General features: G+C 38.9%; 1 protein-coding gene across 8 annotated transcripts in view; it reads right to left on the bottom strand.

Moving 5' to 3' along the window:
* Nucleotides 1-16,940, bottom strand: part of ATF7IP (activating transcription factor 7 interacting protein) — a 108,075-nt gene that overhangs the window by 32,240 nt on the left and 58,895 nt on the right. For 7 of the 8 annotated variants that reach the window (XM_065676405.1, XM_065676451.1, XM_065676430.1 and 4 more), the window contains exons 3-10: nt 12,566-12,652; nt 8,198-8,343; nt 6,998-7,135; nt 5,658-5,723; nt 4,864-4,937; nt 3,806-3,894; nt 1,891-2,520; nt 242-309 (exon numbers count right to left, since the gene is read on the bottom strand). In XM_065676405.1, the coding sequence (XP_065532477.1) occupies nt 242-309; nt 1,891-2,520; nt 3,806-3,894; nt 4,864-4,937; nt 5,658-5,723; nt 6,998-7,135; nt 8,198-8,343; nt 12,566-12,652 (1,298 nt within the window). The remainder of the gene's footprint in view (nt 1-241; nt 310-1,890; nt 2,521-3,805; nt 3,895-4,863; nt 4,938-5,657; nt 5,724-6,997; nt 7,136-8,197; nt 8,344-12,565; nt 12,653-16,940) is intronic. The other variant, XM_065676460.1, reaches the window with a different exon arrangement.

Genomic DNA, 16,940 nt, shown 5'->3' with positions numbered 1-16,940 from the left:
CTGAATTACTAACTCATCTATTTACCAAACCCCATCAAAAAACTTCTGAGAAGATTATCAGAAGCAGATGCTCCAAGTAATACTCTGGATCAGAAGAAGAAAATTACAAACGAACAGAAAATAGAAATGATGTCACAAAAAAAGAAACTAAAACTGTTTCCTTATGAATAATAAAGGTAAAGAACTTTTCTCCTGTGGATTGTAACTTTAGAATTTTATATAGAAACAATCAACAACCTACCTGTGGTGTTCCCTCAGCAGTTCGCTTGTTTGCCGAAGTATCTGTTGGTGGCCTGCTTGTCTGGTTTTCTGAGGGGTCAAGAAATTGTTCATTTGCAGTATCTAATCAGTACTAAATACTGCTATCCACTATACAAATTTGGAGGCAATATTCAAAACTGTTGGATACTAAACATCTAGTTCATGGCTTATTTTACAGCTCTAATTTTCAATTTTAAGTATTCGAGCTTGATTACTGCCATTTTTCAAAAGGAACAGAAGATACAGAAAAGCAAAATGGCACTTTCCAGCCTAAAAGCAGTGTATGTTCCCTTCCTTGGAAGTCTGACAATGTATCCAAAACATTTTGTGAACAATTCCCTTGCCTATTGAGGACAAAGCATAACTACAAGCACTCCTCTCTCTGTTTGTAAACTGCCAAGATACCAAACTGAAAAGTTCTACGATTATTCAACATTTTTTGTACAGAAAATTGACTGAACAATGGATGGTTAGACAGCAAAATCCATAACTGAGACAATTTGTGCAGGGAGACCAAGTATCTTTATTAGCTCAGTCAAACCTGCATCTAAACTAACAACTTAAACAAAAGTTGCTTAAATATTTTATGTAAGCATTTAAGTCCAAATTCTCCATTCTCATTCCTTTTAATTTTAACCGGAGCTTATCAGCAACAGTGCTAGCCCAAAGCAGTGTTTTGGTTCTGGTGAGAAAATTACTAGGGTATACACTAAGGCTACCTGAACTGCGTAAAATGAGACATGTTTTTTTGACACGTAGGCCCTTTGGTCACTGTGCCTCATCTGTCACAACCCTTTTTACGTTGTGTTGTATCACTGTATTAGCTTTAGAGCTAAAAAATCAATACAAAGCCTATAACTATCCAACTCCATGGAAGGCATGTTTTAACACAGGTAATTTAGAGATGGGAAAATCAAATAAAACTAGTTCTGATGTCAAGCTCTACTTGAGTTAATTTTAACATTCTATTCTGCAAATGAGAAACTTGCTATAATTCCAACTCACAAATCTTGAGGACCTCTTAGAAAAAAAAAATTCATAGCATGTAAAATCAGAAGAGCAGAGAATCAGAACGACATGGCTGAAGACAAAGTATTTTAAAACAGTTAATCTATATACTGTTATTTGAACAGTATATATTAACACAATTTGAACACTGTGTTCGGAGACTTTACTTTAAATTCCATAAATGTAATACTCTGGGACTAGGTTAGTATTCAGTTGAGCTTTTCTCCCCCCAGATTTTGTTCACTTTTAAGTGTTGTGAAAATTATACTTCCATTTCTGTATGTGTTTGCTTAGATTATTTTGAGAGACTGTATTAAAAACAAGTATTGAGTTGTTTATGGTAGCAGTTTCAGACTTCATGCTAGAAATTATATAAACGAAGCTCTAAATAAAACAAAGCTTACAGAGTCACACTGCTGACTCCTTCTAAGGAGAGATTGTTTTAAAAAATGGCTGGAAACACATTTATGACAGATATGATTGTGATTGTGACAGTTTCAACAGAAAGGCAACCCAGAAGCAGCATCTCAGTAAAATACACTAATAAACAAATTTCCACCGGAGTGCAGTTTGGTGTTTCCCTTTTTGTCTTCCCAGTGTCAACATTCAAACATAACTTACCAACTCTGGGTGCTGTAACGGCAGGCGGTTCAGCAGGAGCTGTACTACTAAATGCAGAAAGGGGAATCTTCATCTGTAGGGGAGCTCGACTGCTGGTAGCATTATGAAGTCCTGAAGTACCCACTGTGGGCAAAGTCCTTGGGGCCTGGGCAACAGGATGTGCAGTAGAAACAGCCTGTACTGCCAACGTTGTGCCTATTGACCCAGCACTGGCTGGAGAGTTCCTTTGAATACTAGGACTGGGCACAGAAGGGCTGTTATTTGGTTTCGTTGGGTTAGTTGATGCCAAAGACACTGTAGTTTTGGTAAGGCTACCAACTGTAGAAGAGCTTTGTACGGATATAAACTCAACGTTGCCTGACTGCTGGTTAGTGACCAAAGTTCCTGTGTGGCCTTGCAGGAGCTGAGGCTGGGATGACACTGCCACAGGTACATGCAAGATTACAGGCAAAGACTGCAACGAGACAGACACTGACTGAGTGCTGCCACTGGGCACTTGGTTGGTGCCTACAACAGTAGCTGTGTTAGCTGTGGGAAGAACTGTTGTTGTCAAATTGCTGGTAGAGGTCACTGGAGGCTTAGGATGTCCACTGACAAGTGCTGGAGGAGCAGCAAGACTGGAAGCTGGCACTACACAAAGAAAAAAAAAACAAAAAACAAACCAAAACCAACAAAATGTAAGTCTCTGAACCAAGTGGGAAGTTTTGCTCCAACAGAACAAAAGGAAATGACTTATGATTAGTGTGGTGAGTCATTTGAACAGGTTTTCCAGAGAAGTTGTGAATGCCCTATCATTACAAGTGTTAAAGTAAGGCTGGGCAAGGCTTTGAGCAACCTGGTCTACAAAAAAGATGTCCTGGGCCATGGCAGAAGGGTTGGACTAGATGATCTTTAATTAATGGTCACTTCCAACCAAAACGATTCTATAAAAAATGTGGTATATTAACTTCTTTTTTGCCAAAAAATGCTATACTCTTTTTTTTCTGATGTACACTCTGATACTCAATGGTCTAGTTAAAGACACAATTAATATTGTGCTCCTGTTTGATAAACTATATATAATAGCAAAAAAAAAAATAGGATCTACAAAGAACTATGACACAAACAGGCTCAAAGAAAGCTCAAAAACTCAACTGTTGAAAACACACGAAACATAGCGTTTTAAACACTCGTGTTAGTTATGACTAACTAACTTTGTATACGAAGGACCTTGTATCCAGAAAATTCTACTGAAACCAAGAATGTGTCAGAGAAGACACTCACTTTTGAGCAACAAAATTTCAGGATTAAATCACAAGAACAATACAAGAACAATGCAATACAGAAAGTCAGTATATGCCTACTATGAAATGATTCAGTGGAAAAGATTCAGTATTCAATATTAGCTAAACTATTTTTCAAACCAAGGATTACAATGAATATAATTAATGGTGGATTTGATTCTACATTCCCTATAAAATTTTCATTAAAAACTAAAATTAACTTTACTCCCTTAAGAAATAGGGCTTATGACTTCCTTTAGTTCCCCATTCAACTTCTGTAGCAATTAGGCAGAGGGTAAGATCAGCATCTTAATATCAAGTACAAAATACTGGCCCGTGAGCCACGTGTTTCACTTCTCAGCAGCTGAGAGACTGCAAGTTTTGCTGCCATGCCCAGACTGCTGTTTGCTGAAGCATGTAATTTACCCACATGTTCTGGCTGGCGAAATCAATACATTTTTCCCATTACTTGGTAAGCAGACTACATGAATGTAAACTGGGAATATGACAAGGAGCTTAAAATAATGATTTTTGATATTAGAAAATAAGAAGTCATAAATACCAATTTTGCTGTGTTCAGTTAGTTATTTAATGAAAAGCTAGAAAACTTTTAAGAAGAGAAGTGTGTTTGTAGTCCATAGACAGTTTCTCACCTGCATTCACAGGGGCTTGAAAAGTTGCTGGTGTGCTCTCTCCTACATTCCTCTTTGTCTCCAGCATCTGCCTCACTGTGTTGGCATTTCTATGGAATAAAGTTTCAGTTAGCATTTCTCAATAAGCCACACTGGGTATAATTATGAACAGTACAGTGTAAAACCTTATTTTACTGCAATTTTTTCCAGAAAGATTTTCTAAACCCATTTATTTTATGCTTCCATGCAAATTAGCTTTGAATATTCCCCTATTAAAAAAAAAAAAAAATGCAGAATTATTTGTAAATTTTCAAGTGCTTGCACTACATTTGCCTTTCTCCGTAAGAATTTTCCCTTCATAGAATCACAGAATGGTTTGGGGTTGGAAAAGACTTTCATATCATCTATTTCCAACCCTCTTGCCATGGGCAGGGAAGCCTCACACTAGACCATGTTGCCCAAGGCTCTGTCCAGCCTGCCCTTGAACACTGCCAAGGATGGAGCATTCACAGCTTCCTTGGGCAACCTGTTCCAGAGCTTCAGCACCCTCACTTCTTCCTTATATCTAACCTGAACTTACCCTGTTTTAATTTGAACCCATCATCCCTTGTCCTGTCGCTACAGTCCCTGATCAAGAGTCCCCCTCCAGTATCTTCGTAGGCCCCCTTACTGGAAGCCTGCTATGAGGTCTCCACACAGTCATCTCTTCTCCAGGCTGAAGAGCCCCAACTTTCTCAGCCTGCGTTCATATGGTAGGTGACCAGCCCCCTTATCATCCTCATGATCCTTCCTTGAAATTAAACTTCCATTTTACCCATTATATTTTAGCTGCTGAAACAACACTCATCCCTGTTTACCTAAAAACTGATTCAAAATTGTCCATTTATGACTTCTGTGAAAGAAAACTGAATTTTACAACTGAGGAATAATGAAGAAAATGGAAGAACACTAACTAAAAAATACTGAAAGAAAAACCCAGCAAAAAACCAAACTGAAAATACAAGGATTATTCATTACGTTAGGTATTTCAAGTGTTCTACTGTAATTTTTACAGGGGCACAATGATGTGTTTTGCTTACCGATATATCACATTGGTTGTGTTTGCAGTGTCACTTGCTGTTTTTGCTGAAGATACAGGTGTATTTGGTGAAGTCTACAGAAAAAACAACCAACAAAAAAACAACCAACGAATGGGAATGGGGAAGGAGGAGAAAGTTGATGAGGGAAGGAAGGGAAAGCCATAACAAAATAACCATAAGTCATCTTGTAAACTTATGCTTTCATTACATTTTATTATGCTTCATTTATATTTGTGTGAGATAGAAATTTTCTGGAACCGACACCCCAGGAGAACCTGACATGTTTTAAATCTCCCTAAACCTCCTTGGTCCTCTCCTACATCCTCCCTTTTTGCAAGTCTCTTCCTTCAGATATTTACGGGATGAGAATAAGAACTTCTGCCAGAAAATCAATGGAATTCTAAGCTTCCACTTCTTCACAGTAAGTAGCCTAAAATATTTATTCCAGACACAGACAAATGCTACTGATTGTATGGGGTGACAAACTGTACTCTTCTATCCCCAAAATTAGGGTACTCGGATTCATGCTTATTTACTTATTTGCTTATTTATTGAAGTAAATTAGAGTTAATTACATACAGTTTAAGGTGCCTTCACACTACTAATTCCTAAAGAACCTTCTGTACAAATCAGAATTACATAACAGCTACTAAAAGGATATTCTTTCATATCACTGCTTTTAACCAAAGAAGACAAACCTACTTTGTGAGGTCGCATCTTTCTGCACGTAAAGTTTCTTTATTTTTCAACACAAGGTTAAAGCTAAGTCAGAAACAAACAAATCTAGTTCTTACTTCCTGTCTTTTCTTCAAGTCCTCCCTGGCTGCTCCAAACCGCTTTGTCAATCTAGCAATTTTAGCCTAAATTGGAAAAAGATGAAAACAAGCAAACAAAACCATAAGTAACCTCCCCAAGAACCATCCAAGAAGTTATACGAACTATAATATATATTATTAAAACATGAAGTCGAAGGCTATATTCGTATCAGGCGAAATTATTCCTCTGCTGAAACACGGTACAACTATATTACTTAAGAGAGCCAAAAAGACACACGTGTATAATATATATTATTTTTCTTTGAAAAGAGCAACTTTAACATACTATAATTTCAGAACTTCTTACCTAAAAAGAGCTGGTCCGTTCAGAAACCTCACCTCTTTCACATTTTTACAAAGAAACATCACAAGCTACAATTAGAGTCTGCCTTTATTTGCATTTTATTTCAATTTCTGTTCTTCTACAATATAGAGGTGTTTTGGAACACCTTGCATAATAAAACCACGTAAGCTTAGACTGCAAGTACACTAACATCAACACATCCACCGCCTTATACGATGTTATTAATACAGCACTGCAGTTAATGGCTAAAGACACCGATACACAACTACACTGAAAGCATCTCAAGTATCAGTTAAAAAACCTCTGGGGGGGTGAGTGGGAAGAAGTATGTAGTACAAACTGGTCTGTCAAACTCCATACTTTTTTTATATTCAAGGTAAAATGGCATTATTGCTTTAATTTGTTATGACATAAGCTTTCAGCTGTCACTTCAAAATTCTTTTATGTTTGTGATGCTCCTCATGCCACCACTATCTACGTAATTTCTATAAAGAATGTTAGAAAGCATACTGCATTCAACATCAGCTATTTGCCTCCTTGCTAGAACGTAATTATTTAGTTTCTGGGGAAATAACATGGATAAGTAGCATGCAATGTTTCTTTGTTTGAGCACTGTACAAAATCCAGTGCTACTGCCTTCTCCTATCTGCAGCTTTCCTGGTTTTAAGCAAATTTCTGGTTTTATAGAGGTATGAGGTATTTAACACTTATTTGAAGAATGTCTAAATGGAACAGAAGAGTGGAAAAGCAGTTTAGTAACAGTTTGCCAGAAAGAATATTTGCTTTGGATTTTTTTTTTTTATGATTAATTGGTTGCTTTCTTCTTTCTGAGTAGGAAAATAGAATTTTACAATTCAAAAGCAACATTAGTATTTGCTGCTTCCCCTGACCCATTTCTCTCTGTGGGGTCAAAATGACTTCCCTATTGACAACTGCAGGAGACTTACTACAAAATGCTGAGGAAGTTAGTTTTAAATTTGACTACAGTATACAGTCCAAACACACACACACTCACCTGTAGTTCGGTAAGCACCGTTTTATGCCTTTTGCTACATTCTACTTTCTCTATTCGGGTTTTCAAGTCTGCTAGAGTCTTGTCAAACACAGCACACTGTAAAGCAGTAAATTTTTCATCTAATAGTCTCTGGATAACCTGCAAAATTATTACATAAAGAAGAAAAATAACAATGTAATCCCAGAATTTGGAGACCATCTATAAAAAGACTTCCAATTCTTAACAAGAACCCTGCTACAAACAGAACAATGAGAACAGTTGTGCCCTGCAAATCAAATAAATCTTAGTCAATAGTAAGCATACACTTGCACTAAGAAATGTTTCTACATATATTTTGGCAAATAAAACTGGTCCTTCTTTGCCATCAATTCAATAAGTTAACTGCAGTACAATGTGTATAAAACCTTATACATATAAAAAGGACCTTAACAAGAAAAGATATTTTCATAAACTGCTGTGTTTACACAAGACTGAGTTTTCCTGTTTCTCTTCTGAGAGGGACACTGGCACTCAAAGAAGAAAAACTAATGCCATGCAACAAAACTTCATTTCGGAGATGCATTTTCCCTAGCAGAAATGCTGTGTTGGGTTTTTATCAGAAGCTAAAAATGGAAAGAGAGACTGATTTCCGTAAAGTTTACCTGATGCACTTATTTTTTTTCTCCCTCCCATACCTACTGCAGTGCAAAAAAATTCCTTAGGGAACAAAACAAACATGGTTTGGTTTTCTGCATCCTACATTAATGAAGTTGCAACATGCATCAGTTAACTAACGGAAGAAGGACACAAAGTTTTTCCTTCAAGACCACAGGTTTCTTCACATCCTAATGGTGCAAACAGGCAATTAACAGCTCTATAAAAATCTGCAAGACACAATGTTGACTGCACTCTTGTTTGGAAACAGAGTGGTTTTAAAGCTAGGCACACAAAGTGCAGCACATAGAAACCTTTATCACATTGAAATCTTTCGTTAAGATGAGGTTTAAGAATTTAAATATTTCACACATTTCAAATGTAATTCTTGCAGCATAGTTTTCAAATAATATTTAGTCTCTTACAAGTAGGGCTATATAGGACTCCATATGTATGAAGACACCTTTGTTACTTGAATTATGTCAAATTTTCAACTGCAGGAAAAGTGTTGGAGGGGAGAGGGGGTGGGAAGCAGATGCATTTGCCATATCTGCGCCTCCATTCTACCTTTTGTAATTTTTGGTCAACATCCTGTCTGGCTGTAATTTTTACTTGGAGTTCTGCTTCATAATCTTCTGTCATATATCGACGACGTTTAGAATGAATGCTATCCATGTCCTCAGATCTGGAACGCTTTCTCCTTGACACTTCACCTGGAACAATGAGATACAACTACTTGTGAGGAACCTTCCAAAAAACAGGTATCTGCAGAATGCTGTGATTATTAGGAAGCTTATTTGTCCCCAGTTCGAACTTTTTCATCCAAAACCTGTAGGAATGCTTCTAGAAAACCAAGATGTTTAATGAAATCAAAGCACTACAGCTGTCCCTTTGGTCTTTGTACACTGGCCTCCCTGTGAGTTCCACTTTGTGACTCACCACCAAACTACTGCCCCAAATGCAAAATGGCTCTAATACCATCATTCCCTTCTTCAGAACTTGCCTCCAGTTCTTCCTGCTCCTATCATGACCATTCTGTAATGAAACATGGCTTCCCAGAAACAAAACAAAACCCTCTTCTGCAAAAACAATCCTCTCCTCAGGATTCCAGCTAAAAAAACCTACATTTGATCCTGCCTGTGTCAGCAATAAACCTTTTTCCCCACCTGCCATAGAAGTTTACCCTGCATCTCCAGTCCTTGACTGAAAATAACATTCAATCCTTTTCCTTACTTCTCGGGTAAGAAGTAAAAATCTAACAAAAGAAAAGGCTCATATCACAGCTATATTATAGAAGTAATTTCCATCACAGCAATGAAGCACAAAAGAAACCTCATTAACTCCTCCACTTCCTGACACTGTATTAAGCCTACAGAAATTATGAGGAAAGGAAGTTTTAGAGCATACTGTGGGTACCTGACTGCTATCAAAACACCAAAGATCACAGCTCCCAACCCCTCCACCCCATACCTGAGGATGATAAAAGACAGAATGAGTAGTACATCAATGAAGATTCACTGGAGACTGAAAGAGCATAACAAATAGTTACTTTCCACTGCCATATTTTTTTTCTTTCCTTGTATTACATATACTCTGAGTCGTATTTCTAACTTTTTCTTTTAGTCCAGATTTTTTGATTGTTAAATTTTGTTAGTTCCAGTCTGATCTGATTTTTTGATATTTTTGCTTAACTGCACTAGAAAAGCATTAATGTACTGAAAATGATTAAAAAATCTGCATGTCAACCTAGGTTATTTTTAAAGTTTGTGAAAGCATAGGGCCCCAAAGTTTAGGTAAGTTTTGTAGTGCCACAGGGCGGCGCTTCATAAATATCTGCAGAATGCTGAGTATTTGCAAGCATTATAAATGCATAAGGTATGAGTTTTTAATATTTTTATTTTTTTCCCCTTCATTTTCCACTATTCCATGTCATTACGGAAAAAAAGAGCAACATCTACATCTTTCTTTCATCCATCAGAAAAACTTGTAGAAATAGAAAAGAAAAACTAAATAGTTAGAACACTATGCCCAGACTACTGAAGACAAGTTTATTAGGCTCTTACATACAATCCTTTCCTACTCCCAGTCAGTCTCTCTAGAAAAGTCTTAATTTTGAATCGTACGAGTAATTTGTAACATCAAAGAGCTACTTACATACTTAAGGGAACATGTTTAATATTCAGGTAACTTGTTCTGAAGCAGATGCTCTATCTGATCTTACTGCAGTTAAGATTCTCTTTAGAGAGCTTCAGGGTGTTTGCTACTAGAGGAAAGGATATCTAAAGGAGGCTGTGACTTCTAGGAAATCCCAGCAAATTCTAATGAGCTGTGTCAGCTCTTCTTGGTCAAAGGGTGCTTTGTGCTTGTGTCCCAGCTGATTCCTTATGGAGACTCACCCTTTCAGCAGGTTTGAGACACACACCTGTATTATTGCTGAGCCTCGCGGGCAGCTCCCAGTGAGCAGCTAACATAGGACTTCGTACAGCAGGGTGTACAGAAGGAGGATGGCCCCTGCATTCAGTAATGGTGGTTATGTGCCACACAGTGTGGTCTCCAGCAGCCACTGGAACAACTCTTACGGTAAAATCAGAGCCTCCACCTAGACTGAGCTATTTTGGGGGAAGATTAGGCTTTGCAAGTCTTGGGCTGCAGAGCTTATCTAGGGCCTCCCAGTCCGGCTGAAGTTATGGCAGAGCAAGATGAGCTTCTTGGCTACAGACGTTGCAAGTAGTGAGAAACCTGCATTGCCAAGCTAAAGGAGATATGGGAGGCAGTCAGGGGATGGCACAGAATCAAAAATCATGAGATTGACTGGATATACTCCAAGACCTTGCAGCCTCAAGAACTGCAACCCCTAGCTGTACCAAAGAAAGTAGTCAGAGTCTGAGCTTATCCACATGGGAAATGGAGACTCCTGTAATGACAAAGGCTGGAAACACCAAGACAGCAGCTCCGCTCTGCCTGTGGATGCAAATGACAATGACAGATTTGGTTCAAGTGCCCTCATAACAGCTACGGGACTGGGAGCGGTGCCCAGTGAAAAGACTGACCTGGCTAAGCCTGAGCTATGCAGTGGCACTGCATATTAGCAGCAAGTAACTCTGCCTGCAGGGGATGGAGGCCCCTATCTGCGAGGGACAGGCGACCTGTGAGAAAGATAAAGGCACTATGTGGGTAAGAATGGCATTAGGAAAGCCAAAGCTCACTTTAAGCTGAATCTGGTAAGGGACGTGAAGGGCAACAAGAGGATTTCTACCAGTACACCAGCAGCAAAAGAAAAACCAGGGAATATATGTCCCCCCTGCTGGATGAGGCACGGGAGCAAGTGACAAAGGACACAGATAAAGCCCAGGTGCTCAGTGACTTCTTTGCCTCAGACTTCAGTGATGTTTGCTTTCAGCAATGATAGCCCCCTGAGACCAGTGGGACTGGCTGGAGCAAAGGCAGACAACAAACTGGACATACACAAGTCCACCCAAGCCAGAGGGATGCACTCACAAGTGTCAAGAGACCTGCCTGAGGTGACTGCAAAGCCATTCTCAACCTCTGGAAGGTCATGGCAATAGCAGAAGGTTCCTGAGGACAGAGGTGACACTTACGTTCTTCTAATCTTCAAGAAAGGCAAGAAGGACCCAGAGAACTAGAGGAATGTCAGCCTCACCTCAATCCCTGGGAACATGATGGAGCAAGTAATTCTAGAAACCATCTATAAACACATTAAGGTAATGGTGATGGGGAATAGTCAGAATGGGTTTATCAAGGGGAGATCACACTTCAACAGCCTGATAGCCTTTTATAATGAGACAACTGGCTTGGTGGATGAGGTGACAGCAGTGGATTCTGTTTCTCTTGTCTTTAGCAATGCTTCTGACACCCAAAACAACGTCAAAGACAAACTCACAGTGTATGGCCTAGATAAATGGACTGGTTCAACTGCGGCTGTGATTAGTGGCACAAAGTCCAGTTGGAGCCCACTGCTAGTAATGTACACCAGCAGATTATACTGGTAACAATACTAACATCTTCATAAATGACTTAGATAATGGGATAGAAGGCATCCTCAACAATTTGCAGATGATACAAAACTGGAAGGAGCGGTTGCTATGCTAGATGGTTATGCGCCATTCAGTGTCACCTTGACAAGCTGGAAGAACAGGCAAACAGGAACCTCATTAAGTTCAACAAAAGGAAATGCAAAGTCCTAAAGCTGGGTAGGAATAACCCATGTAGTAGTACAGGCTGGGAACTGACTGCATGGAAAACTGCATTGCAGAAAAGGCCCTTGTGGTCTCCATGTACATCAAGTTGAACATGAGCCAGCAATGTGCACTGTTGGCAAAAAAAGACAGATCCTTGGCTGAGTAAGGAAAAGTATTGTCAGCAGGTCAAGGGAGGTAATTATTCCACTCTAAGCAGTGCTATGAGACTAAATTGAGTCCTGTGTGCAATTCTGGCTTCTAAATACAAGAAATATGTGAGCATACTGGAGCTTAGCGTAGGGCCACCAAGATGTTTTATGGACATGCACATGAGGAAATGATAGCTGGCATTGTTCAACTGGAGAAGGCAGTTAGGGGAGATTTTATAATGTGTGGAGAGTGAAAAAAGAGAAAGACTCTTAGTGAGCACCTGTGAAAGGATGAGAGAAATGTATGCAAATCGAAATACAGGAAATTCCATTCAAACATATGAAAACACTTTTACTGTGAGAGTGGTCAAACACTGGAAGGGGAACTCTAGAAAGTTTTGGATTTACCATCTGTGGAGATACTCAAAACCTGTCTGGACATGGTTCTGAGGAAACTGCTTTACTTGACCTGGTTTTTAGTAGAGGGTCTGGAGTAGATAATCTCTAAAGGTCACTTCCAAACCTCAATGATTCTGTGCTTTTAACACGAGCCAGCAGCAAACAATAATAGCTTTAACACTGCATACTTCTCTCAGTGTGTTTCTCCTCTTCTTTGTGGGCCTCCTCTTCTTTAGCTTCCTTACTTTCCTTTCTTGTCTCCTTTTCCACCTCTTCTACAAATGAAAGACAAAACCACATGTACTAATTATGCTGACTTACGAAAGTCTCATAGAGTCCTATTTTGACTAGTGAACTTAGAATACTTCTGAAAAATCATGCTGGGAAAGGTGAAATAAGTATGACGCAGGGAATGCAGAAATAAAAAACCAGAATATTGTTCTTCAGAGCAAAAATTTGAACTACCACACAATGAAACAATCCATTTTTAAAGCAGTTAAAGTACTCAATAAACAGTTTATTTTTTGCGTAGGAAAAAAAGTATTAAAAATTCAGTAACAAAATACCAATATGCTCTATTTACAATTGGCAATTTTACCAATTAACCTTATGGTAGAACAGGCTGGGACTGTTTCTTAATAAATTAGAATTTTTATTTAAAGTGTTTTTCCTAATACAAAGTATCACAATTTAAGACTAGTCATTTAAAAACATACAGTTTAGGAAATTCTGAAAGGAAGAAATATCAGAAGTATCACCCCCAAGTCCACACAGGCTGAAATGAAAATTGCTAACACTTCATGAAAACTTTACTATACATTCCATGAATTTCCACTATGTGGTTCATACATGCGGTATTTGTTACCTTCTGTGCTTGCTAGATACAAATAAAACTAGAACTTCTAAGATGACATTAAAATCTATCCAGAATATTACAAGTCAGCACTGTTATGCACATCTTGATCTGTACAGTTTCCTGTTTTCATTTTGTTATTCACAAAGATATGCTTGATATTCTCTTAACACTGTATTTTGTTTCTATAATGAAAAACTTTATTTTTTACATTTACACAAGTCACCTAAGAAATCAGAAAAAAAGGAGTCAGAAACCCCTAAATTGAAATCATGATATTTTTAATTTTGTTAATTTATGCAAGAAATAATCATAGAATAACTGGAAAGGACCTTAAGATTATCTAGCTCCAAGCCCCCCCTGCCCATGGGCAGGGACACCTCATACTAAACCATGTCACCCAAGACTCTGTCCAACCTGGCCTTGAACACTACCAGGGATGGAGCATTCCTGACTTTCTTTAGCAACCTGTTCCAGTGCCTCACCACCCCCACAGTAAAGAACACTTTCCTTGTATCTAACCTGAACTTCCCCTGTTTAAGTTTGAACCCATCACCCCTTATCACTACCACTATAGTTCCCCAGGAAGAGTCCCTTTCTAACAACCTTGTAGGCCCCCCTTTAGATACTGAGACAAGGGGGACACAAAATGGAATATATAAACCTTTAGAATCAGCTTTAAGTAATGTTATGTTTGATGGCTTTGTAACAGTAGCAATGGAAAATTACTGAAGTGCATGATACATAGAAAAAAAAAATAAGAGTGCAGCTAGAGAACACAATGAGCATTTTTGTACAAGATAAATTGTTAATAGTTGACACAGTTTTAAGAAAAACAGTCTAGAAGAACAGGACACAGGGATAAGGAGTATCTGGGAATGGCAGGTGTCCAGGATGGGCTACAGTTAAACTAACTGATAAGTAGGAGGATAGGAGGATTATTATGTCTCCGGTGCTAACGAACCAATTAAACTGGTATGAGCATCTACTGCGTGTGCTCCAAAGGCTGCCAGAAGTGATGAAGATTGTTGGAAGAAGTAAACGACCCTCAGAGACCACCACCACAATTCTGTACGCATGCAGGGAATTTTCTGGAAAATGACGTAATGTACGTATGCCCAGGGACTATATAAGGATGGCTTGTGTAGCAACAGGGAGACACACATGAGGAGGAGCTATCCCCCGTGTCTCCCGGCGCTGCAATAAAGAATACCTGCTTGTCAGCTTGAAAACTTTGTTGGCAAGTTTGTTCCTGGAGTTTTCTCCGAATCAATACTGGAAGGTCTCCAAGCAGCCATCTCTTCCCCAGGCTGAACAGCCTCAACTTTCTCAGCTTGTCTTCATAAGGGAGCTGTTCCAGCCCCCTTATCATCCTCATGGCCCTCCTCTGGACTTGCTCCAACAGATCCATGTCCTTCTTACGTTGAGGACACGAGAACTGTACACACCACTCCAAGTGCGGTCTCATAAGAGCAGAGTAGAGGCAAAATCACCTCCTTCAACCTTCATACCACATACGTAGTTCAAAAGTGATCTGATTTAGTTTTAAGCTAATAAAAGTGGCGTAGTGCCTATACTTTTTAAATCTTATAGACAAGCTTCCTCTATTTAATTGCTATCAATAAAATAGGAGTTACCTAAGAATCTAAAGGACAGCCATTAAGTTCAAGAGCACTTTTTTTTCACAATTCACAGATTTTAATATTCAACTGAAGGATACAAATATTCCATGGAAAGATACTAAAATACCATGTTATAAGTTTCGAAGCTGAGCTTTTTGAGTTCTACATAGTAATACATAGTCATTTCAGGGAGGAAGAAGTCCCTTACATGCACACTTTCATCATTCTGACCAAATTTAGCTCATTTAACTAAAAGTAGTTTATACATGATACACAGTTACGCCTCTCTAGTCAAGAAGGTTTGAACCACAATTTGGAGATAATTTCACAATTGGCTATCAGCAGATTTTTCACTAATAAGCAGTGCTCAATATAAGAAGGACATGGGGCTGTTGGAGCAAGTCCAGAGGGCCGCGAGGATGATAAGGGAGCTGGGAACACGCCCCGTATGAAGACAGGCTGAGAAAGTTGGGGCTGTTCAGCCTGGAGAAGAGAAGCTGCGTGGAGACCTCAGAGTAGTCTTTCAGTATCTGAGGGGGTCTACAGGGATGCTGGGGAAAGACTGTTTATCAGGGACTGTAGTGATAGCACAAGGGGTGATGGGTTCAAACTAAAACAGGGTAAGTTCAGGTTAGATATAAAGAAGAAGTTCTTCACTGTGAGAGTGCTGAGACATTGGAATAGGCTGCTCAAAGAAGTGGTAAATGCTCCATCCCTGGCAGTGTTCAAGGCCAGGTTGGACACAGCCTTGGGCAACATGGTCTAGTGGGAGGTGTCCTTGCCCATGGGAAGGGGGTTAGAGCTCAAGGTCCTTTCCAAACCATTCTATGATCTTGTTATACTGATGCTAGACAGGAAGAAGCAATGAATGTAATCCTTAAAAAAAAAAAAATAAAAAAATTTATGATATAATTAAATTACCACTGGATTTATAATTCAGTTATCTTAAGTCACACAATTTGTTGGGGATCTGAGTTTTTTTACTCGGTGTTTGCCTGTCAATGAACAGTTGAAAATACCTTTTAATAGTTTCTGCAGCTGCAAGCATTGATACCTGCTAAGTGACTGACTGGATGCATATTTAGATGTCAGTTCTGCCAAAATATACATGTAAATGGAAATAAAAATAATGAGTAAGCCTAAGAGCTTCTGAACATTATCTGCAAGTTACTCTGAACTGCACAGTCATGCTCTCAGTATTCCCTAATCCTGTAACTGCAAGGCTCTCCTTATAGCTTAGCTAGAACAGAAGTGTGCCCGATTTCTAGTTTGCAAAATCCAGTGGATCAATAATGCAGCAGTTGTGCCTTTGCCACTTTAAAGAAACATCTTTCCACCATATATTCAGCTCCCGTTTGCAGATATTAGAGACCTCCGTAATCTTCTACTGGATGAAGAAAACTTAAATTCTTTTAGGCTTTCCAGTATAAGGCTTGTTTCCCAAATGCTGAAACATTTTTTTGCAGCAACTCTCTGGAAGCCCCCAGTTTTCCCTTTTTGAAGCAAAAACCAGAAATAAGAATATGACTGCAGAAAAGTCGTTTCATTGGTGCCATTTAAGCCTAACATTTTGCTGTTTATGAATTTAAGAACTTTGACTGCTAATTCTGTCACAACACAGGAACAAAGGTTCATGTTTAGTTGTTCATCTGCCATTCACATGCTCTGAAGATCTCTTCAAACACTACTTTCTAGAAGGCAAGCTGTAGTTTTTTAAATGTTAACTGCATTATTTATTCTTAGAAGGTTGTAGTTGGGTGCGTTGCTTGACTTCAGACTCCATTACTAAAGCTCAGTAACAAGTAAGCTCTCTTTCAAACTATCCCTGGAGGGCATGAAAAGCCATTGCTGTGGATAAGCCTAGAATCAAGGTGTTCAGAATGCACTCAAAGTGCTAGCAATTCTGAGAGAGAGAGGCTTCAGATTTGCTTTTGGCAGACACACTCACCTGGTCACATCTGAGAGCATACAGATTAAGAGACAGAACATAGCAACAGCTACAGCAGGTAAAACCAACAATTCATTTAATCCAGGATTCTATCGCCAACACTTTCATGTCAACTGTAGATGATCAAGTAAGGAAGAACA

Source organism: Lathamus discolor, chromosome 1, assembly GCF_037157495.1.
Source record: "Lathamus discolor isolate bLatDis1 chromosome 1, bLatDis1.hap1, whole genome shotgun sequence".
In the NCBI taxonomy this organism is placed as follows: Eukaryota; Metazoa; Chordata; class Aves; order Psittaciformes; family Psittacidae; genus Lathamus; species Lathamus discolor.
This window is presented reverse-complemented; position numbering and strand designations above follow the sequence as displayed.